General features: G+C 42.4%; 1 protein-coding gene across 1 annotated transcript in view; it reads right to left on the bottom strand.

Moving 5' to 3' along the window:
• Tshr (thyroid stimulating hormone receptor) overlaps positions 1–26,940 on the bottom strand; it is a 49,338-nt gene that overhangs the window by 4,505 nt on the left and 17,893 nt on the right. The window contains exons 6-8 of the mRNA XM_032908228.1: positions 26,258–26,326; positions 18,351–18,428; positions 593–781 (exon numbers count right to left, since the gene is read on the bottom strand). Of these exons, the coding sequence (XP_032764119.1) occupies positions 593–781; positions 18,351–18,428; positions 26,258–26,326 (336 nt within the window). The remainder of the gene's footprint in view (positions 1–592; positions 782–18,350; positions 18,429–26,257; positions 26,327–26,940) is intronic.

The raw sequence follows: 26,940 nt of genomic DNA, 5'->3' as shown, positions 1-26,940 counted from the left end.
GAGGTGGCACAAGACAGAAAAGAGGAAATTGGTCAGAGCAAGAATCAGTGGCAGCTTCGAGTATAGAGTGTAAAAGGAGGGGTCTTTCCTCAGCATTCTTGTAGGCAGTGAAATAATAAATGTCATAGTTAATACATTTTACTTGTTACATTCCAGCCATTCAATTCCAAGTGTTTAGTATTCAACTTCTTCATCTTCTTGACCCCCCACCCCTACCCCAAAGATGACAATGTGGTGATCTTGATTCTTAGAAGTTCAATAAGTAAGGCTGAGATAACAGGGATAGAAGCAGATAGGGTTCAAGCCAAACCTGTTTTAACATCTGTACACACCGGACAAGTGAGCCCTGTCTCCATGATGTCATATCTTATTGTCCCTTCTTCCCCACAGCAATCCAATAATGTTGGCCTTGTTTCTCATCTGCAATCACTTTGCTCCCACAGCCATTAGGCCCATGGGTTTCCCACTCTGGTGGATGCTTCCAGCACTTTCCCTCCTGGGTTTTAAATCACATTTCCCCCCCTCAATTCTACAAATGAATCCATCTCCCATCATGGCCTCTCCTTGCTTATCCCAGGTGCCCGCTACTTACCCCCTGATTTTCTTCTGGTTCTTAAAAGCACAGCAGTGACTTGGGTAAGAGAGGTCAGCCCGAGTGAGGTGGAGGAAGCTCAAGGACAGGGGGAGCTTTTTGAGAGTCCAGGTGTTCTTCGCGATCAGTTCTTTGAGGTGCTCCAGGCCTTTGGAAGGAAGAGCAGTAACGCTGGTGGAAGACACGTCTCTGGGGCGTAGAGAACAACACAGACAGGAAGTGAGCGGCCAGGCCTTTCTTGTCCTTGCCCTCTCTCCCCCAGTCAGTTCTGAGATTAATGGGGAGGTGGAAAGTTCTTTTCTGCTACTGACTATGCAATCTGAGTTTATTATCTACAACCAGTGGTCTACAGCAGACGAGTTTCTAAGTCGAGGTTGCAAGGAACTGCTGTTCTTAAAACTTTACTAAGACATCACTGTGTGTATATGTATTGTGTGTGTGTGTGTGTATTGTGTGTGTGTGTGTGTGTGTGTGTGTGTGGAAGTCAGAGGACAGTCTGGTGCAGTTGACCCCCTCTCCTCTCATCTTTCCATGGGTTTTGGGGATGGAAGTCAGGTCTTCAGGCCTATGTGGTAAGTGCTTTTCACCCACCATCTTACCAGTCTAGAATTAAAGGCAGGCACTGCTACTGCCTGGCTTAGAACTACTATTTTTATTGAGTGGAATTCTTGCATTTAATCACCCAAATCCACAAACATTTTATTCTCTCTGTAAACTCTTGGAATCAGGAAGGGATGTGAACTTTACTTTGTAAAATGACATTGTACAACTAACTATTCAAAGGTCTCCAAAAACAAAATATGAATCAGACAAAGTCAATGGCTCCTAAACTGTTATCATTTTTTTGGTGCGTGTATGTCTTAGGTCTGGAGACACAGGAATAACTCTTTTGATGGGGATCAGATTCAATATTATGAAAATACTTCCCATTAAGTGCAGAACTTGAAAATTTAATGGTCATGGCTAAGACTTATGCCCAAACACAATTCATTTTTAGAAAGTATATTCCTATGAAAAAAGATAATTATTAATCTGAAAATATTATCTGAAAATTACATCTGCAAACCATGGGAGGGGGATGTGGTGGGGCTATGAGTTGTGTATTAATGTTGGTTATTAAAGTAGGATGACTTTTTTTTTGGCTTTTATGTAGCAATTCTTTCTTCTCCAGTCCCAAAGAATGTTGATTCTATGTCCTTTTCCCCCATGAGTTTATTTATCCATTCACTTTACATTTCAATCACAGCGCCCCTCCTGCCAGTCTCCTGCCACATCTCCTCCCTCACACCCTTCCCTGCTTCTCTCAGAGACTGTATGTCCTGTTGATAATTTTTCTTGCATTGAAAAAAGTAACTTGAATATAAGGACATGAATATTTAACCCATCATCTCTCCCCTTTTTATTTCATCAATGAAAACAGTCACTATAGGTTCCCTCCCTGAGGCTTTTATCTTTATATTTAAAATATTTACTAGAAGGTGGGAGTGGTAGTACATGCCTTCAATCCTAGCACAGGGAAGGCAGACACAGGCAGATCTCTAAGAGGTCTAGGTCAGCCTGGTCTACATAACCAAGCTATGTTTCAGAACAGAAGGTTTAGGAAAGCCGAGCCAACACAGTGAGAGTTTGTCTTTAAAAAAAAGGGGGGGGGGTGCAAAACTAACCAACAGGAAGGAATGTAAGTCTGGTCTGTGACGTGTGTCTATAATCTTAGCACTCGGAAGGTAGAGGCAGGAGTATCAGGAATTCAAGGCCATCATCCTTGGCTACACAGTGAGTTTAAACTAGCCTGGGCTACATGAAGCATTGCCCACACACCTAGTTGGTAACCAATAGCTCTCTAATTGAACTTAAGATCACCTTAACTAGAGGGAAACCATGCTTGGTTCTAGAATCGTGGCCAACTAGCAGGGTAGTGATGTAATGGACCTTGGAAGAGAACCTACAATGTCACCTTACTAAACCAGCATATTCCTAACTACACCCTAAATATTTGTCTTATACCCACAGATGAGTGTTTTAAAATGACCCCTTATTAAAAGAACCTCTCTTTGCAACAGATAGAAACCAGTACGTAAAAAAAACCGCAAGCAAACAAAATACAGAGTTGTGGAGCCCAGTCTCAATGGCTACATCTGCAAAACAATTCCTAAACCCGGGGTTCATTGTAGAAGAGGGGCCAGAAAGGTTGTAACCCAGAGGAACAGTAAGTGTGCTTCCTCTAGGAATGTCAGAAGCCACACCCATAAAGTCTCACCTGCAAGACCGCCTAAACAAGATCCGAATGAGAACACCACCAACAGACGTGCCAAAGTAGATTTTCACGGGGAAAGTTACCACAAAACCTCAACCTATACAAAGAACGCCAGGCAGAAATGCTGGGAGTGGAAGACATAGTCTTCCCCAGGGAAGAGCACTAGTTATCTAGTATCAAATGGTCAGGCATAAAAATGTGTATGAGCAACATTATACAGACTGGGCAGGTTAGACATATGCATTTAGAAATATGTGTTTATCCATGTGCATATATGCATATGACAACACTTAATGAAAAACAGAGGTCATGAATTTGAAAGAGAGCAAGGAAGGACATATGGGGGGAACAATACAACTATATTTTAATCTCAAAAAAAAAATAAAAGCTTTTTAAGAGCCAAGAAGAAAAAAGAAAAACATAATTAGTAGTGTCTGCTTAGCAAGTGAAATCTAATGTTGGCAACTTCTCCTGTTACAATCAGATTTAATTTGGGAATTATATTTTCAAGGTTCAAGGTTGCCAGAACTTGATACAGTTCTTTTTTTTTTTTTCAAAGCAAATATAAAGCTCATATATTATTCTAGCTCTCACCACAGAACTATCATTCTTATGGGAGAAGCTGTCGGATTAGTTATTTTGGTTTATTTTTTTATTTAAAGAAAAAATCTACAGTTCTGTGATTTCTCATCTCGACTATTAACAAGAGTGACCTTTGGCTCTTGTCACTGAAACACTCTCCAGGTGATTAACACTAGAGAAAGATGTTTGTGAAATTGGCATAAATAACTGTGCAGCTGGGGAAAGAACAGACGGAGGAAAGGGAGTCTTTAGCACAGCTGTGAGGTGCAACCTCTCCTGTCCTTTGGATGCCCCCCACTTCCTCCCCCTTAAACCCCCAACATGCAGCCTTCAAGATCAGGCCATCTTTCAACTCCAATTTCTCTTGAAGCATCCTAGGCATTTCTACCCATGGTGCATCTGTCCGTCTGTGCTACTGAAGGCGGATGGATTCTTTTAGCTCATTTCTGCTTTGTTCTCATCCAGGGAAGTGAGACCAGAGTAGTATATGAATGTGTCCCTGGACCAACCCAAAAAAGTGTACATTTGCTTAAACCGTTGAGACATGTATGTGTGATTTTACTTTGTTGTTTTTATAACTTTGTTTTGCACTGTGGGTGGTACTATCCCTGGAGTGGTGTCCTGGGTTCTATAATAAAGCAGACTGAGAAAGCCATGAGGAGCAAGCCAGTAAGCAGCATCCCTCCATGGCCTCTGCATCAGCTCCTGCCTTCAGGTTCCTGCCCTGTTCCTGTCCTGACTTCCTTCAGTGATGAACAGGGATGTGGAATGAAAGTCAAGTATGTCCTTTTCTCTCAAACTTGCTCTTGGTTATGGTGTCTTATCATAGCATATAGTAAGTCTAAGACAGCAGGCATGGACAAGTCAGTGCTAGAGCGTGAGTACACACCTTAGAAACACCTGTGACATGATGGGTGTTTGAGATTTAGCAGAACTCAGGAAATCGTCATTTCCTTCCTTCTTCAACTTTGCGTTTATCTGACTCAAGCTCAAAGCAAAAGGTTCAGTCAACACAACCACAGCCTGGAACTTGTCTTGTGTAATCGCTCATTTGACATCCCGACCTGCATGCCTCACAGACATTTCCAGCCTCACAGAGCCCAACCTGAGGGGTGGCAGTAGTTTGTGGCCACCCACTGCCAATCCTCCTCCTCCTCCCCCATTTTCCTCTCCTCCTCCACTTTTCCTGTCATAGTAATCCGTACTTCTTCTACAGCTCAGTTGCTCGAACTTGGAGTAGCGTCAGCATGTTAAACTCCAACCTTTAAGATAGCAAAGCCCTGCAGATTAAACTTCAAAAGATCTCAGGTCAAGCACATCAGCAGTTTGTACCTGTGGCTTCTAAATCCATGGATTCAGCCAATGGCACGTTGGGAAAATTTAAGGAGATAAGTTACATCTGCACTGAATATATACAGTTTTTCTCATCATTACCCCCCCCCAATAAAATAATGTGATGGTAGCATAGCATTTGCTTTGCATTAAGCATGAAAACCATAAACAATTTATTTATTTATTTATTTTTATTATTATTATTAACTTGAGTATTTCTTATATACATTTCGAGTGTTATTCCCTTTCCCGGTTTCCGGGCAAACATCCCCCTTCCCCCTCCCCTTCCTTATGGGTGTTCCCCTCCCAACCCTCCCCCCCTTGCTTCCCTCTCCCCAACAGTCTAGTTCACTGGGGGTTCAGTCTTAGCAGGACCCAGGGCTTCCCCTTCCACAGGTGCTCTTACTAGGATATTCATTGCTACCTATGAGGTCAGAGTCCAGGGTCAGTCCATGTATAGTCTTTGGGTAGTGGCTTAGTCCCTGGAAGCTCTGTTTGGTTGGCATTGCTGTACATATGGGGTCTCGAGCTCCTTCAAGCTCTTCCAGTTCTTTCTCTGATTCCTTCAACGGGGGTCCTGTTCTCAGTTCAGTGAAAACCATAAACAATTTAAAAATGATTTAAGGTTCACGGGGGGATATACCTGGGCTATGTGCAAACAAGCCATTTTATATAAGGGACTTATCAGTCTGACTTTTGATATTGGGTCATAGACTCAATTCCTCTCAGATATCAACAGTGGCTGTGTGAGCATCTTCACTGTTGGCTTCTAACTCCAGCTACCATGATTCCTTTGCTGCCTTAGCTTCATGTCTACTCTTTTTCCTTCTGATACGGTTTTCCGATACCACCTAGAGCAATCTTGAGAACGGATGAATGTCACTCTCCTGCTTAACTTCCCAGTGACTCCCCAGTGTCCTGGCCACTCACTATGTCTTGTCTCCAAGGCCTTGCAGATCTGGTCCTTCACTACCTCTCCAACTTTGGTCTCAGGGCCATAGGCCATTTGATGTAGATCTGAGCATCTGTGGTAAATACAGTGCTTAAGGTGTCCTGGTGTGATTCTCCTGAAGTAGGTGTTTCCCCCCCACATCTCCTCGCACTCACAGGGTCAAGTAGCAAGAGCGGCTGTGGGTTTGGTTGTTGTTTTTTCAATCTGTATTTTAAGCTGACCCTGTCTTGCAGAGTTCTCAAGTTCTAAACCGACACCTCGATTGTTATCTGAAATAGCATCTCCTTTCTGTTTCGTGGGTGACATTGCTCTGTATCTCCACATGGAACAGAACTGGAATGAATCTTCCTTTCATTCCTACTGGTATCAAACAAACAAACAAACAAACCAAAACCTTTCCTGCCTTTTATGTGTCAGCTTCCAGAGCTTGAAGCTTCAGTGTTCTCTCGTGTCGTCTCCTTTGCCCTTGTTCTACATTCCTGCCGAAAATATCTATAGTAAAATGAAATCGTGCTCCCCTCACCATCAGATACCGGCTCAGTTATTCGTGTGTCCGCGTATACTCTCGTGGTTCTTTCTATGGCTACAGCTTAGGTCTCAACTACATTTCATCCTAGAAATCTAACAACCCCACTTTAAGGTTTAGAATGGATGTTCTGCCTAAAACAGAATCCCATTGTATTATACCATCAGCATGAACACCATGGTTCCTTCAAGGAAGTGTAAGCTTGGAAAATTATTTCCTCCCCTCCACAGGGAGTCTGTCCCTAAGTTCTGCATCATTTGCCTTGATCTTCTCCATCGTTTCAGTTAGACTACACGTTCAAGCAACTTCTTAGAAAGGTCACATAGACAGATTTTCGGCATGCTAACATGTCAGTTCTTACCTTCCATTAGCGCTTTATTAAGAACATCAATTTTCTTTCAAAATATAAATTATTTATATTCTAATACCCATGGTTGCTGTTCATAAATAGGATGACACTCACGTTCCTGTTATTTGGTGTTACTTTAACTCTCTGTGTGTGTCTGTCTCTGTGTGTCTGTGTGTCTGTCTCTCTGCCTCTCTATGTCTCGATCTCCGTTGGTCTCTCCTCTATGAGTGTGCACTCACATGCGTGCACATGCACATGCATGCATATGTGGCAGGGTTCCAAGAAGTACAGGCTGGCCTCAAACTAGCTATGTAGCCAAGGATAACCCTGAACTTCTGATCCTTCTGCTTCTACCTCCCGAGTGCTGGGATTACAGCCCACGTGCAAATGTGCGTACTTGCCTGTGTATCCATGCTGGTGATTAAACTCAAGCTTACATACTCTCCAACTGGCCTCGTAAACCCTCTGGAACCCTCTCTTTATCCCTAGTGAGAGATTTCACAAAGTTGTGCCGCACTGTGCATCTTTGATCAGTTTTTGTCCTGGGCACAGGGGTTTGGCTCTTGCTCAGTCCCAGTCTTTAGGAGATTTCTCATCTCTGGGAAATGTTCTTGTGTCACTCTTGGGGCAACTCACTTTTCATACCTCCTCTTCCTCCTCTCTGGAATTCCCAGAGAATGAATCGGGAAAAGATCCTTTTGCATTGCTCAGACACATCTCGATCTTTGGTCCTTATTTCTTCCGTTGCTTTTTAATCTTCTGGTAGATTTCCTTCATCACTGTGTTGTGCGTTTCTTGTACTGGATTTTTAACCTTTGCCTCATGAGAGCTCGTCCTCTGTCCCGTTTTTGATGCTTAGGCTGAAGGCTCTGACTCCGATTTGCCAAGTGCAAGAGAACATTTTTGAGCTTGTTTTGTCCTTTTGTTCCTCTGGTAACGGGATATACAGGGAAGCCCAGTGCCATGTTCATGAGTGTGGCTATATATAACCACACGGGATTTTAGCAAGGCAAAGAAACAAATATAGCAGATGGGTTTGAAATCCAGGCCTGAATCCTACCTTCTCCATTTACCAATAGTTACCTAGCAGCAGCCGCCAGTGTGGCCTCAATAAATACGAGCCGCCATCACTGTTATAGTTGTGGGGATGGGATGTCTTAGATTTATCAGGTCACTGATTATTGCTTTGTGAAAGTTCCTTGCTGCTCTCTGCAATGTCTCATTCTTCAGGCTCACTTTCCCATTTTTTTTTTAACCTGGGTTTCGATCTCTCGTGTTAAGAAACATTCTTCGCCTGGTGACCCCTGGTTACTCATTGACACGCAAGAGTGAGCAACGCCACTGGCTGATTTTGCTTCAGGGCAATTGTGAAGAAAGACGAGCATCATGTTATTGGACTTCGAAATGTCAGGTTACGTTCCATCATGAAGGGGAGAGGGGCTCATGAGCCGCTACCCCAGCTGATGACCTACTGACATGGTCTGGCTTTTGGAGAGGTAGAGTAGGTCTCTTTAAGGGTGTGGCCTCTGGCGGAGCTCCACGCTCCAGCAAATGGCCCACACTTGAGTGTATTTTGGCAGCACAAACTGGACTCACTGGGTTATTTTAAAAAAACAAAAGGAAGGGAGGGAGAGAGGGGGTGTTTCTGGGAAGAGTGAGAGAGACATGGGGAACGAATATGATCAAAATGTATTTATGCATCCGGGGAATTCTCAAAGAATTAACAAAAGTATTATGTTTATACAACGTCAGCTTATGGTGTCTGTTTTTCTTTTCTTTCAGGGTTTTCTAACTTCTTCACAAAGGAGACTTGAAATCTCAAGGCCTGAGCTCTTAGTAGGGAGGTATTTCGATGCTAGCATTTTGCATGAATGGGTTAGAGCATAGAATGGTCACTATGGCCCGTCAACATGACAGAATCTAAAATACCTGAGGAGAAGAGCCTCTTGGCATACCTGTGAGGAATTATTGAGATCGGGTTAAATGAAGTAAGAGATACTCCCTTAAAAAAAAGAAGTGGGAAAGCATACCATCCCATGGGATGGGGTCCTGGGCTAAATAAAAAGGAGATGGCTGGCTTAGCACGTACATTCATCTCTGTCTGCTTCCTGACTAAAGATGCAGTGTGACCAGCTTGCTACCATGCCTTCCCAGACACGATGGACTGTATACCCTTCAACTGGAAGCCAGAGTAACAAACCGTCCCTTTCTACTTTAAGATGCCTCTCAGGGTATTATTATTATTATTATTATTATTATTATTATTATTATTATTATTATTATTATTTTAATCTCAGCAACAGACCAAGTAACTAACACAGAGAGTGGAAATCTCCAGAGAGACACATTCAGCCAGTCCTTTCTCCTTTAGTTCCATGTCTCTGTCTTGACACAGGCCACACACATCACCTTTAAATCATGTGTCACAAAGGTTCTGTGCCAGGCAAGAGACCCCTGACTGTCTGCCCCCGTGAGCTGTCTGTTTCACGTTCCTTCTCCTCTGCCTTTCCCGTTGGTGATTTGCCAGACCGTGGCTAGACCCCTGCCTGTCTCCTTTGCCCTGTTGTAGATTTATATTTCTCTTTTCTCATCTTTCATCTGAGAAGAGAAAATAAGAGCACAGGCTCAACTTATCCTATTTTACTTCTAGACACCACTTACTGAGCACACTGACAGCTCAGACAAACGCTGGACAAGTCTCCCGACTTCCCCGCCGATGGAGAAAGAGTATAGTTCTGAGGAAAATTCCCAAACTGAGCAACTTACAGTCCTTGAAGCTGTATCTTTTTTTAATTATTTTTTTATTCGACCGCTTTGCACCCTAGATTTTCCTAGTGTAATTTCTTATCTACAATCAGACATTCGGTAGACAGTTAAAGTCTACAGGTTTATTATTTTGTGTCACAAGATCTCATGGAGTTTCCTGTTGCATTAAGAATCCTACAATAAGAAAACAAAACAAAACAAAAACAAAAACTGTTCCCAAAATGGAATCTAGCAAGAGACGTGCTTCACCACAAGCAGATGAGAACTAAGGGACTCCCAGTCAGACTCTAATTAACTTGATGGGTTTCTATGTCCTGCCGGAGACAGTGTGCCCATGTGAAAGTTCACAACTCCATTTTTCCTTCCATTACTGTAGGAACAGAACTCTAAGAGAAACAAAGCGGTCTGTATTCACTCACGTTTGCATGGGGCAAACTGTGGGCTTAACTCTACATACCATGTTGTGCTTAGGTTTGTGGCTTATCTATTGAAAAACAAAATGATCCCAGATGGACCAACTCCCCCATCAGTTCGCTCGCTGCCAGGATTGCCTAGTTAATTACAGTATCATAAAAGATGCTGCAGGATATGACACACTCAGGTATATATATTTTTTTACCTTTACAACATTGTCCTATGCATCCTCAATTCCTTTAATGATAAGTAATTGCATCAATATGAATATCAATATGAAACTATCAAAAGCTTATGAGAGGAACACAGATGGAGAGGCCATCATTTTTTGAAGTCGACAGAACAAGATAAAATTTGTGTAGACGTGTTTAGCAGAGTCTCATAGGCATTCACTAAAAGTAGATTTATTTGTATTTAAAGACATGAAATAGGGAAGGAGAGATACGACTGTACTGTTTGCTCCTCAGGTTCATCCCTGTGGAGGGATATTGGCCAAAACATATTGACTAGTTAGTAAACTATGACTTTGCATGACATTTTTGTGTTGAGGACATTTTGTCAGTGTTGTTTCCTGGGGTTCACTCAGCAGAAGTTCCCATGTTCCACTGTTTGTATCATGGTAAACGACAAACACGAAGTCATCCTTTATTTACAGTTAACTGTGGTTAAAGTGTTCTACAAGGGGAGCTTATGGATTTTTGAATTATTTTCTTAGAGGTGAAACATTATTTTAGAGCATTTGGCATAGATATAAAAACATTTATTCTGAATGAATCTCTCAATCCAGGGTAGTGGTTCCTAGGATTTTAGCATTTTTTCTTTATTTAAAATAAAAAAAACCCCAAACCCTTTGAAAGATGATAATGGCTGTATTTTTCACTGATTAAAGAAAAAAATGAGTATTTGTCTGATGCCGAGGATCTCTCCATTAACTCTGTCACCTCTCTCTCTCTCCAAAAGGAAGCCTACCAGTTAGGGCATATTCTGCAAATGATATCTCAATAATTGTTAAAAAGTAATGCTGTCATTATAGACTGCTGTGATTTAAAATATTATTTTTTCTATGCCAGTGGCCACAGTAGTGAGAGATCCAGTTAATAAATGAGGCTCTGGGGTTGGGGGGTAACCCCCAAGTATCTGGAGTTCCTAGTATCATTCATTCCTCTGTTGTAAAGATTCCTAGAGCTAAAGCTGCCCATCCCCTGATCGTGCCCAGACGTCAATATATATACACAGTGCAGGCGAGATCACTCTCTTTATTTGTGGTCCTCTTTCAGTGCCTTTGCTGTGACCACGAAGGTCGGGCTGTGTCTTAAGAAGCATGAGATACTTGAGCTAGTTCCTCAGCAGCTTGGCTCCTGAGGTGGGCACTGCAACACATCCGTTAGCCTTTGCTTTGCAGTGACTTCCCAGGCAATAAGTAGAGCAGCCTAGCAGATGAGTCTTCTAAAGTCTGAATACCTAGGAGATTCCCTTCTCCAAGACACCTGCTGCAGGAGCTCCTCTGAGCAACCCAGCAAGAATGACAGGGTCCAAGTTGGTATGGGTTTCCGAGCTAGATTCTCTTCGCCTTTGAGAGTGTGATGACTCCTTATAAGCAGCTGGGAGATGCGGAAGAGCTGTAACCAAATACCCAGGATGTGGTAAAGCCAGGGTTAAAGGTAAAGAAGGCGTGCGGTGAGTTGAAGAGGGCCACACCCTGTAAAGATTTCTTTGATTACTGCTAACATCTTCACAGCCACCCTGAAGTGGGCCTTTCTCCTCCTCCGATCACTTTCTTCATAAAATAATTTCATTGAGTCTTTTAAAGTGTGTGGTTTGAAGTAGCTTGTATTTTCTCGTAGTCTTTCTCACCTACTCTTGCCCCCCCCCCCATCCAGGTCCTTTAATCAGGACCTTTGTTAAATCATAGTAACTGGAGCAAGTATTTTGATTTCCTATATATCTCTTATGACTCCTCTTACATTAAATGTATGAAACAGCCACGTACATGTCTCTTAAGTTTTGTTTTAGCCTAAGAGAATTGTCATCTCTTCATTACAGATTTCATGGAGTTCAGCAGTCATCGACAAAATGCCCACGATCGAAGTGAACGAATGACCTCTACCCTTCCCAGTTCTAGAGTGGCCAGCTCTCCTCAGGAACTGACGAGGACAAGAGAGTATAAAGTACTGATGGCAGAGGGTGGTGGTCAGAGCTAAAACTGACTTCCTTCAGCAGCAAAATGTTACCCAGCATCACAACTCAATAAAAGGAGACGGACAACCCAACAGAAAAATGGACACAAGATTTGAACAGACATTTTCCAAGAGAAAATATAAAAAATGCTAGTAAGAACATTAAGAGATGACTAACATCACTAATTCCAGGGAACCATAAGCTGAGACCACAATAAGATAGCGTTTATACACCCTTTCATGACTTGACTCAAACAGATGAATAGTAAAGGTAGGTGCGGTGGTGCGTGTTGGATAGCCCAGCACTTGGGAGCTGGCTGTTTCAAAACTGTATCTCCAGAACCTAAGGGTTTGGGATGTAGCTCAGTGGTTACAGTGTTTGCCTAGTGCCTGCCAGCCCTGGCTTCAGTTTTCAGCGGTACATACACATTCCCACACACATGCATATTGATAAGAAAGGGGAAAAAAGCTGGCTGGCACAAAGCTCTCATGTATTATTGATGGGAATAGAAAAATGAGACAACCAGCCCAGGGGTGGAGAGACGGTTCAGTGGTTAAGAGCATCGGCTACTTTTTCAAAGGACACAGGTTCGATACCCAGCACTCACATGGGAGCTCATAACTGTCTGTAACTCCAGTTCCAGGGGATCTGGCACTCACACAGAGACATACATGTAGGCAGAATACCAATGCACATAAGAAGCAACTCTCTCTCTTTTTTTTTTTAAATCAAAGATGTATAAGGATGCTAGAAAGAACTTTACCATGAAACTTCTGCTAAAACTATAACCTTGTGGTGATTACAAAGAGCCAAAGAAAACAAAGACTTCCTTTATTTAAACCAAGAAAGTTGGCAGTACCATGCCTGGGGTTTTTCAAGTGCGGAACCTGAAACAGTTGACAGCAATAAATGCTTACTTTTGTTGATAAATGTAATACACACTCAAGGATATAAATGTAAATGTAATACACACTCAAGGATATAAACACAAAGATCGTCTCTCTCAAGAGGTACTTAGAATAGGAGTTGGGATATTCTGATAATTATCTTCAGTATGCTAAGTGCTGTTAAGATGAGTTACATAATTTAGATCTGGAGAGCCCGACTGTCACAGAAAACATTATATTTCCCTCCTGTTGTTTTCCTTGCCATTATAAACACAAAGAGCTCCTCTTTCAAAATAAAATGGGAAGGAAAGAAGGCAGTCAGAGAATAGAAAGTGTAAAAATGGAAAGGAAGATTGAGTGTCTCCACGACAAAATTAATCAATAAAAGTATTATTAAGTTTTCAAGCTCAATTAAAAGGCCTTTGAGGGGGTGGGGAGTCATAAGGGTGGCAGCATAGATGGTGTCTTAGATTTGTGCCTGTGGAAATCAAATTCTTCTTTGAGAAATGCCCTTGAGAGAGGATGGTGCAGAGGCAAGTTTAATGATTTTTGTTGACTGTTGGGGGGAGGGTAATTCGTTTACCAAGATACGAGGAGAGGCAGAAGCACACATGATATACAATTCCCTTTTCTCTAGATGGCATTCCGGATTTTCCTGGTTTAACTTTCAGACCAATGGCAACCAACCCATGGCCATTTGACACTCAGTTACAGTGTATCAGCCATTGGCTGGATACGTGCTAATTTCTGTTGTGGTGAGGGCATTTATGAAACCCTTTCCCGAGGGACCTTCACATCTTATTAGGGGAAGAATGTGGGAAAGAAAATGAAGATTTTGATCCATTAGGTTCAAGAGAAAAATCAAAGAGACGTTGCAGGTCATGCATACACAGTTTTAAGAACTTCTATGCTTGGCATTTGAGAAATGATACTGTTTATTTCTTTACTCTTAATCAGTCAATGACGATTTCTCTAACAGTCTTTCTATATTTTATTTTATTTAATTAAATTTTTTGTTAATATAATGATTTTAGCTTTTGAACCCAGGACAGGACAAGTCTCACTTAGTACTTGTGATTCCTCCCAGCACTCCTCGTTAGCATTTCCTTTAGGCTCTGCCCAACAGTTAACTAGCAGCTCCCCACGCCCCCCCAGCTTCTCCCTCTCTGCTCTGTCTGTCCCCTTTCTTTCTCTGCCTCTACTCCCTTACTAAGACCCTCTTATCAGGTTCCCCAAAAACATATTAGACCTGTCTTATAGCTGATACCGGGAGTTCGGGGCTGGGCAGGGAGGGGAAGGGGTGCCTTAGCATCGGCTCGCCAAGGCACCCCTTCCTGCTTCATCATAGAGCATTTTATAAAACATATCACTCCTCACTCTGCCGCCTTCCCTAAACCTCTTGCTCCCAGGGCCTGGGCTTCTGCATCCCTTTCTCCAGCCTGGTTGCTATATAATCCAGCCATGTTGGGTACTGCACTCTCGTTGCCCACCTCTCTTGGTTGGTGGCTCTTCTCCCCACCCCCACCCCCACCCCCACGCTGGTTGCTCTTCTCCCCACCCCACCCCACCCTGGTGGCTCTTCTTTTGCTCTCCCTCCTCTCCTCTCATGGTCCACATAGTCTGCTGGTGGTTTTCAGCCTAGACTCTTCCCTGTGGCTGCTTTCTCCCTTATATCTATAATAAAAACCTTCGTACTTAGGAGTAGGCATGTCCTCCTTTTATTTCATTTTTTATTCAGTACTATTATTTTAATAAAAAAAATTTTAAAAAGATTTGTTTATTTTGTTTTATGTGAACAGGTATTTCGCCTGCTTCTGTGTATGTGTATCATGTGTGTGCCTGGTACCTTCACAAGTCAAGAGGGGGTCAGTTCTGGGCTGGCACAGTCAGTTCTAAATGGGTACTGGGAACTGAACCTAGGTTCTAGCAACACGTGACCTTAACTGCTGAGCCGTCTCTTAATACCCTAATGCATTTTTAATTCTGTGTAAGTATGGGCATGCACATATATTTGTATAAGTGTGGCTTGTGTGGGTACATGTGTGTTTATGTGTGTGCAATATCAGGTACATGTAGGCCTATACTCAGAGACCAGAAGAGATCATCAGGTGTCTTCCTTTTTCACCTTTAGGGCAGGGTCTCCTCCAGATGCTGGAGCTCTCACTTTTTTCCCATTTAGACTGAAAACCACTAAGCCCCCGTGACCCTGGCTTGGTTTTAGACCTGGGACACGGGGTTGAGGTGCATATTTTACATATCAAAGCACACCTGGCCTCCAGGTTCTCCCAGCCTCCTCAGTCCCTCTGTGGCTACCCTGCAATTCTGAACTTTCCAGCCCAGGGCTTCCCTTCCCCCAGAGGCTCTTCCATATATAATCCAGACATTTTGGTCTCTTCTCTTTCCCTTCTCTCTCTACAAGTTCACCCTTTCTCTCCCCCCCACACACTTCCCCTTTCCCCATGTGACTTCCCCGGCTTCTGTCCTTGGGGCCTGTTAACTCACAAGAAAACAGCTTTCTAAGAAACCTGCCTTTAATACATTCTAATCTGGCTTGAACTGGCCCGTCTCACCTCGGCTCATCTCACCAGCGGAGAAATAACCTCTTCAACTTTTTCCCTTACCTCTTTCAATGCTGGTTGACAGGCCTGCATGGAACCACTCCTGGATTGTTACTGTTAGGTCTCAGCTCCACAGGGTATAGAAATGACATCCTTGGCTCAGCTCACACTGGACTCTAAGATTGCTGATGAATACTCTGGGCTTTCCTCAGGAACCTGTGAAGTGAATTTCTGTTTGCCAGGATGAGCCACTTCCTTATCTCCTATTCCTCTAGCATCTGGCTAGACGTGTGTGTGTGTGTGTGTGTGTGTGTGTGTGTGTGTGTGTGTGTGTGTGTGTTGTTAAAGTCTTCTTAGCCCCTTTCACCTCCCCCATCACCCTCCCTCGTTGTTTCCTCCTTCCCTAAGCCACCTCCCAGGATGTTCCAGATTTCAGCTCACTTTCTGCTCTCTTTCCCCCTGCCCCTCTTCCCCTCTCTTTCTTGCTATTCTTACAGCTCTGGAAGATAGAGTTGGCCATGACCAGTCCTCTCTCTCTCTCTCTCTCTCTCTCTCTCTCTCTCTCTCTCACACACACACACACACACACACACACACACACACACCCTACAATTAAAACCTGCCCACCAAATCATAGAGCAGCCATTTTGCTGATTGCTTCACTGAGCCCTTGCTTATATACAGGTTGTGGTCTGAACTCTGGTTCCCATGTCTGTGAAGCGAGCGCCCGTAACTCTCCAATTAAGGGAGAGCATCCATCTCTCCAGTGCCCATACTTCCTAAGTAAAGGAAAACACCAGAAAGTGTGCAACCTGAACATCAGACTTCTGTCCTATCTCCTTTTCGTCTAGTTTCTAATGCCTTCAAAGCAATCACTTTCACCTTTGGCCATTTCCTTCCATGACTGTCAACATTTCTCCCTGTATTTGCTTTAGATGTCGTAGGCTAGTTCTCTTCTATAGAACATGAATTTAACAGACCTCCATCAACCTTTACCCCCTACACTCACCCTCCTCATCTAGCTCTACTTGTCTAATAGTATCGGGACCTATTTAATTAAAGCCATATCTAGGATTCTGGCTGTTACTTTGTGTATTGGGGTTTCATTATAGATTTTCTTTTGTAATGAGCCATTTTTTCTCTTCGTGTCTTTCTTATTTACATATTTTGGTTTGAATTGACCTCTTGCTAAAACCTCTGTGTGTTCCAAAGTTCTAGAAAACATCTCCCAAACTAGACCAACACTGCCTCTTTATATTTTATTATTAATTAAGCTTATTCTGAGAGAACATCATCTATGTATATAATGCTCTCTACTTATTATCCTTTATCCCCTCCCATCCCTACCAGCTTGCCCCACCTCCCTATATCTTCCCACATCAGATGTATACATTTTTATTCATTTGGTGACAAACTGTTCTTATCCAGCGCTCTCCATGTGGCCTCTGGTTTGGAACTATTCACTGTAATGTAGTGGGCTCACTCGTGCATAGACAACTGAAGGAAGTAACTCCATGTCTTCCAGGATCTACCCCTCACTAGTAGTTCAGTTGTGGGGGCTGAGCCCTTGAACACCTCTGTCATCCAGTCTGACCATGGATGGGTCATCACTATGGAGACTTATGTAGACCACCATAACTAGTGTGAGTTAATGATAGCAACGGTCATCTCTTGCACGCTCTGCTGTACTTTGCTATGAGTTAGGAGAAAATCCCTACAGAGTGCTGCGCTTTTTAAGAAAAATTGGTCCACCAACCTGCTTAACTGGGTGCATTTACTTCCAAGGTAAAATAAAATGGTTGAAGATGAATGAATGAAGGCGTCAGGTACTTGGGATTGCCAAGCACCCACTCTCCTCTGGGGATACACCTAATGTCTACCAATTTTGGTGGTCATCTGTATACATGCTAATACAATTTCAGTTTTTCCTGTTTTTATAAATAAATACTTTCCTCTTGCTTTTAATGGGTAGCCTTGCGCGTCTGTCTTTAGGGTACAGGGTTTATCTTCATTGAGGACTGATTAGATGGTGGGTAATAAGATCTTAAATCAAGGGAATGGAGAAGGTGACAATAATAAAGAAACTTGAGGGAAAGGCTTGACAGAACATGATCCCCAACTACATGTGGGGGTGAAATGAGCATGAACACACGGATAGGTGCATTGTCCAACTCTTTACCCAACACTGAGATCTCCTCTTCCCCAGGATACAAGTTCTTCCAGATATGAATCAGATTATAACTTACAGTCTTCTTTGTGCTAGGCATCAGATGGTTGCCTTTGCGTACATTTCCTCTGTAAAGACAGAGTGCTTTCTACCTCTTTGTAAGTCTCATATCTTAGAATTCTATAACTAGCCACTCGTCCACAAACCGCATGCCATGAGTTGCCTGACCAAGTGACACCAGATGGCATCGTGGGACTTAGGGCCGTCTCAAAGACTTTCTTCTAAGAGGTAGCCTATAAAGCAAAGTAAGAAATAGTGGCAGAAACCTTTACCCAAGATAACAGCGTTGTCTTGCCTTGTATGTTGGGGTGGTAGTCCAAATAAAAATAGCCCCCATAGGCCCATATGGAGTGAGGAGTGGCACTATTAGAAAGTGTGGCCTTGGCAGAGAAAGTGTGTCACTGGGAGTTGGCCTTCAAGCTTTTCAGATGCTCAAGCCAACCAAGCCCAGTGTCACACTTCTTGCTGCCTGAGGATCCAGATGTAGAACTTGCAGCTCCTCTCCAGCACCACAGCTGCCTGCACGCCGCCATTCTTCCCGCCATGATGATAATGGACTAAGTCTTTGAACTATAAGCCAGCCCCATGTATATGTTTTCTCTTATAAGAGTTGCCTTGGTCATGGTGTCTCTTTGACCAAGAAATGCTGAGACAGTTGGCATCACCTCTCCACACCTGTTTCTAAAAGAGAGAAATAATAAAAAGCTACTAGTCATCCATTCGTCTTACTCACAGCAAAGTGGGTCCACTGTAGACTCCTCCAAAGGCATCTTTGTCTATAGCTGTCAGATATTTATTCTTGTTTAGGTAACTAGACAGAATATGAGAGAGAGAGAGAGAGAGAGAGAGAGAGAGAGAGAGAGAGAGAGAGAATGGATTAGACAAACTTAAGCCATTACATAACACTGGAATAAATATAAAAATAAAATGTAACCAAGGTCGCATTGATTTTGAAGATACCTTGCATTCTTCTGGCTTAAGTACCATTCTGTGTGTCAGGAGGGCAAAGTTTCACTGTAGCAGGAATATTAAAAATGAACTATGTTTAAGGTCTAGTTTGCGTATCTACATTTTATCAACGTTGTCTAAATGTCCTATTTCCTGGCAACCAGTTTTTTCTACCCTGGCTCAAATTTTGCTTCTTAAGATTGACCATTATTCCCACATATCTTTGAAGGTAGAGTTTAACTAAGAGCTGGGATGGAAATTGTAAGGGTGGTGTTGGGTGGTAGGGATGGTTCCTTTCTTTGAGCAGAGTCGCTAGATTTAGCAAATTAAAATGCATGATGCCATTTCAATTCAATTTACACACAAACAGTGAATAATTTTCATGCACAACTTTTCCTACCAAAGTTATCTGTTGCTTATCTGAAATTCAAATTTAATCGAACATCATGCATTTTATCCAACAATACCAGTTCTGGCACAGGAATACTTATGTAAATAAACTTACAGTGATTTCAACTTTCTTGAAAAGTGATGGGTAGGTCGATTCTTTTTCTTTTACAGCGCGTTGGCCATTTGAAAGAATAACATTTCTTATACAATTTAAGTCACAGTGTTTAGAAATAAAATTTCCTCTTAATGAACAAAAGCACCCAAGGATTTTAAAATTGGCCCCTCCCTTCCCCATAGATTTTTTTTTAGAGAGTAAAGTTATCTAAAATGAAATAAAGCTCATGCATCTTTATTAGAAACGACCCCAATTTACACACTTACATGAACTCACAGCACACTGTAGGCAATTTAAATGCTAGTGAATGACCCTGGCTTGATGCAAAACAAATACGGTAAAGACCCTTGGGACGCCTGTTTAATTGCACTACAGGATGCAAGTTCTTAAGGCAGAGGACTAATAATAGCAGTCATTGAAGACTTGCAGTTAGAATTCTTTCTCTAGAGCCTTCATAGAGAAATTGTCCTCTAGTTAGTGGGATTCAAGTGTGTCTGTACTGGAGCACTGTGGGTAAGAATAGAACAGTCAACTATCAGCGCTAAAGAGTTTTATCACCCTCCCTCTTCAGGGCATGCTAAAGGATTAAACAGAGTAAGTATTGGGATTACAAACAATGAGGTTTTACACATGTGAATAAAGTTTAGACTCTTTCAATTATTTTTTTTAAAATAGAGGTCGAGGAGTATTCATTTAAAGTAGCACTGGTTTACCCAGCACTCTCTATTTCCTCCTGAGCTTATCGGAATCTGTAATTACCTAATCTATTTTCTTACTTGAACATTATGTCTTTTCAATCAGAATGGAGAGCTTTATGCCTTATCCATTGCCGTATACCCACTGCTAAATTTGGTGCTCCAGAAATCCTTATTGAGTGCTGAAGGCAGGTATAGGATAGAATGAGGGCTGTCATTGGACAAGAAGGAAGGATGGGTGGGAGAAAAGTTTTAGAGAGGAGGAGGAGGAGACTGGAGCGAGGGAGGAGAAACCAGCCGAGAGAACATGGAGGCAGATGTAAGCTTCCTCTCTGTACCGCTACAGTTGTTATGAATATTCTTTTTTTTTTTTTTTTCCGGAGCTGGGGACCGAACCCAGGGCCTTGCGCTTGCTAGGCAAGCGCTCTACCACTGAGCTAAATCCCCAACCCCGTTATGAATATTCTTAAGGGGTGGATGTGTATAGGACTTTGTATGTCTAGATGAGTGAATTACATTATTGGATCAGAAAAAAAAAAAGAAGAGTGAGCAAACAAACAAACATAACTTTGACATGTTCGAGGTTTGAGGGCGACATATGTGGCTGTTTAAAGAAACACATTATGGCAATTGAAAGACTTAGCCGCGATGTGGTGTGCTTGGGGAAATAGACCTTCCTGATGGCTGTAAATGCTGAGGCCGCTCATTTACCAAGAACGGTTCGCACGCGGCCTCTTTAAGTAGCCGCTGAGCATCAGAGTGTATTAGGTCGCTCTCTGTTATAACAAAATGATAGATACGATCAGTGTAAAGAGGGAAATGGCTTCGTTCTCTTCACAGTCATGGAATGAGTCAAGTCCATTATTTTCTATTTTTGTGCCTGTGATACCCTGGCTCACTGTGGTAGGAGCAGGAGGCAGAGGAAGCTGTTTTTTTTTTTTTTTTTTTTTTTTTTTTTTTAACTGTATCTGAGCACCTAATAAGAGAGGAAAAAGAAGGGCCTGAGACCAATGTACCCTTCATAGGAATGTCCTCAACGACTCAACTTCCTCCTATTAATCTTTATTTCTTAAAAGTTCTAAAATTTCCCACTAACACCATGCACGCTGAGAACACCAGATCTTTAACCCATGGGTTTTGGGGGACATTCCAGATACGGTCTATAGCAGAGCAGGCTACTAAGTTTCCTGGGGGAGGAGACCAGTCTTCTGTTTGTTCAGACACCTGAGTAAGATGTGCCTACATACATGTGCCTAGTGGGTTAATGTCATCTAAAGCGTGAGTCACAGTATTCTCTGGTTCACAGATTCATTCAGGCAACTCATTATGTCTATGAAGATCTTTCGTTTGGTTGTAGCTGGGGAAGAAGAAAACTCAACCGGAGAGAGGCTCTTGATGAACACGATTTTGTAATATGGCAACCACGTTAGGCATAGTGGCCACACTGACTTGTAACTTTTTCTGGATCCTTGGGCCAGTGTAGCTATCAATCATATTTTTCTCCGAGGTTGCTCAAAATCAAGTGTGCTCTGCTAAGCTATTCTCTTTCCCAGTCTTCATCTCCAGTGATTGAGAGGAAATATCGGCTTGCTCTAATCACCAGAAATTATTGTAAAACTAAGTTATCGCTTGTCCAATTTTTGTAGTGTTCTCAGCTGATACTTAATATACCCCTAAGGACCGGGAGGCTGCTTGATAAGCACTCCGGTTTACCAGAAATGTTGCAGAAGACTTCAAACTGAAAAAGGCAGCCAGAGTCCAGAATGGGAGAAAGAATGTAGCAGGAGGTACAGCCAATGTGAACGGAGATGAACCAGCCTGACAGAGGGCCCGCTCTTGAAAGACAGTATGGTCATTTGGATACTTAACCTCTGAAGGTGATAAAATGTTAACAATGAACCAGACATGCTTCCGCTTCAGTCTGTTTTTTTTTTTTTTGTTTTTTTTTAAAAAAACAGGGTCTTACTATGAAGCCCTGGATGACCTTGGCCCATGATCTTCTTCCTGATCCTGAGAATCTGGTAGTTTCATGGCTACCTCTTTTAGTTTTGAATCTTGGGTTCTGACTTCTCCTTGCAGCTTCTACCAGAAGCTAATGGTAAGGAATTATAGACACAGAAGCATTAACATGCAGGAAGGGTTTTCGGTAATCTCGTTAAACACAGGCTCCTTTCTGGGAATGCCAGTGTCCTTACACTGGTTTCTTGATCATAACTTGTCCCCATACTGTGCTGTACCCATTGGCTTAGGTAAATCAGACACAAAGCTTGGTAAACCAGATGGGAACCTGTTCTAGACAATGGCTATTTTATGTGAGTCTGATACTAGGGGATGAACACAAAGAAGGTTCAAAGGTTAGGAGGACTTGTCAGAAGTGACGAGAGGGGAGATTTCCTAAAAGTCAGGATTGATAATGTGACAGGAGGGCGCCTAGGAAAGCCTTAATAGTTCCTTCAGAAGTAAAGCAAATGCAGCTAACCCTGTCTGCTTAATGACTCTTCTATTTGGATGGACACTGCCTCTTTGAGAACCTGGTGAAGAAATTAAGGGTTGCCTACAAAACAGTTGTCATTTTTTCCATACTTCACGACTCGAGAATGTCTACTCTGAGAACGATGTACCTCATAGTTAGGGGAGAAGAATAAGGTTGGAAAAATGAAGACAGCAATGAACTGGGGAAAGGTATCCAATTGACAGGCTTAGCATTACGGTGTGTGTGTGTGTGTGTTTTGTGTGTTTGTGTTTGTGTTGTGTGTGTGTGTGTGTTGTTGGGGTGTGTGTTTGTGTGTTGTGTGTGTGTGTGTGTGTGTATGTTTTTATGTGTGTGTCTGTCTGTGTCTGTGTGTGTTGTTGTGTGTGTGTGTGTGTGTGTGTGTGTGTGTGTGTGTGTGTGTGTTGTGTGTGTGTTTGTGTGTGTTTGTGTATGTGTTGTGTTGTGTGTGTGTTTGTGTGTGTGTGTTGTGTGTTTGTGTGTTTGTGTGTTTGTATGTGTGTGTGTGTGTTCAACTTCTCTTGGACTCACTTTTTGAACATTTTTTGAGCCTCATTTATTTTATGCATTTGAATGTTCTTCCTGCATGTGTGTCTGTGTGTCGTGTGTATCCAGTGCCTTGGAGGTCAGAAGAGAGGTTCAGCTCACTTAGAACTGGCATTACAGACATATGCGAGCTGCTGTGTACGTGTTGGGGCTTGAACCTGGGTCCCCTCCAGAGAAGTTGGTGCGCCAACTCTCTAGCTCCCGGACTTACTCTTGACACACAGTAGCCATTCAGCAAAGACTTGATGAGAAATGAGAGTCTTGTTTCTGGGTAATTCACAGGTATGACAGGTTTTAGTCATCAGTCAGAGAGATCACTGTGAAAGAGAGGAGTGTGTCCTGTGGCAAGAACGTTTGCTGTCCCTCCTGGACTCCGTTCTCTGGGGAACTTAAGGATCCATTTCAGTTCTGATATAGAATTTCAGCTCATTCCTTTGTAATTCCTTTAGGGGAAGCTAGGGTTGGCACCTGGTTTATGGTGTGACGTTCACATGGGAGTGTGTCTGTGGAGAACCGCGTGCTTGTTTGTTTGCTTGCTTGCTTTTGTTTTCCGCACGGCTCTTGTTATCCCGAAAATGTTAGGGATCCAGCACCTCGCCCTTACCTTAGCCTAAGGTGAAGCTGGATTGCTCTGTGGAAACCTTGTTGGTTTCAGAGACTGGGGCACTTGTTTATCAACAGTGACAGGTGAGAAAGCATTCAAGACAGCAGTAGGCAGAGGGGACAGCCAACCTTGGAGCACATCCTACAAGCTGTTTGAATACTTATCCCGTGAGAAATAGCAGCGTACTTAATCCTATAATCTTCTCAACCGTCATCTTTTCCCAGTGGCTTCAGGCTGTGGTGAATTGCTTCTAATCAGCTAATGCGTGATGCTAATTAGCACAATATTTGTGTTGACTTCTCTGCTCATAATGGTTACTGTCTGGCTAAGTCCTTAACACAGCCAAGTTGTATCAATTTATTTATTTTTGGTCCAAATGTTTGCTTCTAGGTAGAAGCTCAACGACCGGAATTCAATAAGGGAAAATTCACCTCAGAGACTCAGACGCTGTGGGAGAAGCAGCTCAGCTCTGGAAGTCTGTATAAAGAGAGAACGGAAAGGTCCAGAGAAAGACGAGGTGCTCTAGTTTATGGCTGAGAGCCGTTGGACCTCTCCTGAGCAAGGCTACTCATATTAAGAGATCTGTCATCTGAGTGGTGGCGATGCGCTCGGTTCTCTGTGAAACCACAGGGCGAGGAGCTATCCCCCACTTGCCATTATTTTCACAAACTTCTAACCAAGGAGGGGACGCTGCTGTGGCTTCAGTGCTTGTCCTCAGCGAGGGATTCATCCAACTTGGCCACGATAACATTGCTCACTCACGCTAAAACAATGAGTGTAATTGAGGTCAGACCTGATAATTGCAGTGCCAGGAAGTAGATGATTGCTGTTTTGGATAACGGATTATTCCAGCTAGAACCGAGAGATATCTAAACACAGTGCTAGAGAGGTTATGCTACGTGCAATCTTTGGACCATGTTCGCAAATTTATTATAGATGATTAACACATTTTTCTTAGTTTGAAAAACCCCATAAATACTAAGATATGTTACAGAACACAACGTGAGGGTCTAGAGAGATGGCCAGGGCTAAGAGTATGTTCCGTGAAAGCTTGACTACTGGAGTTTGGTTCCTGGATCCTAGCTAAAGGCCTGGAGTGGTGGCCTATGTGTAATCCCAGCATTCCCATAGTGGGATTAGAGGTAGAGATATTAAGTTGAAGACCTGAAGCTTGTGGACCAGCTAGCTTGGAGTGATTGCTTTCAAATCAAAGGAGAAACTATTTGGTGATGTTTTCATAATATTAAATGCTGATCTTTAAAAACCATGGGATACATTTAGAGAAAATCATTCCGATGCATATTCTGCCCTTGTATATTTTCAAGCTGATGTACATTTTGAATTGGATAAATTTCTTTCTGACATGCTTTGATCATTGGTGTAGCTGGGTTTGTATTGACCTGACAAGAATGTGATTTTTATTGTGAGCAGGAAGCACATTGCTTTTGCTTCTCTTTGCTTTGCTAGTAGCTAGCACAATTTTATGCACTGTAGGCCCTCTCTAGCTACACTGAGAAGTAAATGAAGGACTATGTAAGATTAGTGCAATTGGGTTTTCCAGTTCTGTAAATTTTAAGTGTAAAAATTTATGTATCCTGTGGTGTCTTTCAGAGCTTCCCCTGTAATTATATATTTGAAGAATCGAATAAAATCAAGACATAACAACCCTTGTTTTACCAAATACCCAAGCAAATGATATTCTAACCCTTCCTCTCATAGAGACTAGAAGGAAGCCCAACAGCCTGGCCAAGAGATAAACTCCACCTCGGCAGGGTGTAGAGAACCTTGCCTAGCTAGAAGGAATCCAGTACTCATTTTAAAATGGAACCATTCCAGAAGCCAGTACTTAATAATGATAACTAGAATATCAACCCAAAGCACTTAATCTCCACATGCATTCTCTTCCACCTAGGCCCTCTGTGTTTAGTTGTACAGCTATTTTAAAAGTCGGTCCATGGGCTACAGCATCTGCATTGTGAAAGGGTGTTAGAAACACAGGCTCCCACAGCCCAGCTCAAGTTGGCAGATCAGCATCTGCACTGCACAAGATCCCTTGACGGCTTGCATGCCCAAGAGTGTTTGCGAAGCAAAGTAGTACACACCACATTTAGACTCATAAGGGCTTTCAGGTTCTACAGTCTGCAACTATGAAAGGGATGTTTAATGGATGGGGAGGCGGTAAGTAACATATCACTGTAAGAAGTGAGCAGTTAAGTTTGGGGATGAAAATACCAGGTAATTTGGAATTTAAAAATGTATAACTGCTAAGGAAATATGGAGGGATGCGACGTCAAGTGATGCAAGCAGATCTCTTTAAGTTCAAGGCCACTTTGTCTACATGACAGCCAGGGTTAAGTAGCAAGACACTGCTTCAGATAAAAAAAAAGAGTATTATAAGACAAATAAAATGTAAATCTGTCTTTTTGTTTGTTTTGGTCATTTGGGTATCATTTATCTTTAGAAAAGAAAAAATATGTCGAAACAGATTGCATAACTTTTTTAAAATACCTTTGGATGCAAAGATACTCTTTCACTTCATGTACTAGCAGATGAACATTCTCTCTCTCTCTCTCTCTCTCTCTCTCTCTCTCACACACACACACACACACCTATAAGATAACTGATTGTGACAGTATACATCTCCATTTTATTGAGAATGAGAGCTTTGGGGTATAGAACTGGGGACAACATTAAGTATCCTCTTCAGATGGCCCTTGTCAAGTTCCTTTAACATTACTTACAAGGTTTGAGATACTTAAAATAGATCTCAACAGAATTCAGACCCTCTGGATAGTCCTGGGAATGAGATGTGGGGAAATGGTGGCAGTTACCATGGTTACCCTAAACTTACACAGCATCCAGCTTTGTTCCATTGAAAGCATGTCCTTGGATTGAAGTAAATCCATTGTTGTATAGTTTCCTAAAATCAAGAGAAGAGAAACAAAAAACCCAATGACTATATAGTTCAGAGATACAGTGCTAGCTTATGCATATGAAAGTACAGCCTAGCGTATGAGAGGTCCTGGGTCACGGAATCCCCAGAACTGAATAAATAAGCAAATAGAACAGATGGCCTGTGGGATATGTGTTCTCCACTTTTTTCTGTTTTAATAGTTGGGTTTCATCTCTTTAGTATCAAAAGTGTGCATCAAATTTCTCATGTCATTCATATGTACTCCTCAAGTAAACTGTAGAGTCTGCCTTGTTTGGGACATAAGATGTTTCCTAGTTTGAAGCTCCATCCTCCAGTCTTGTGTGCCAGTAAGTCAGATTTTCTCAAGAGCAGACTTAGAAGAACAAAGGTTTGCAAAGGGTTTTTAAAAAAATTATTATTAAGTATTATTATTACTATTAGTGTGTGTGTGTGTGTGTGTGTGTGTGTGTGTGTGTGTGCACATGTGAGTGCAGATATCCATGGAAGTCAGAAGAGTGCATTAGATCTCCTGGAACTGAGTTACATGCAGTTTTGAGCTGCCTGCTGTTGGTACTGGGAACCAAACTCAGGTTTTCTGCAAGGTCACTGAGCACTGCCAT

The sequence above is a fragment of the Rattus rattus genome, chromosome 7, assembly GCF_011064425.1.
Source record: "Rattus rattus isolate New Zealand chromosome 7, Rrattus_CSIRO_v1, whole genome shotgun sequence".
Lineage (NCBI taxonomy): Eukaryota > Metazoa > Chordata > Mammalia > Rodentia > Muridae > Rattus > Rattus rattus.
Note: the sequence above shows the minus strand (reverse complement) of the source record. Positions and strands in the feature narration are given on the sequence as shown.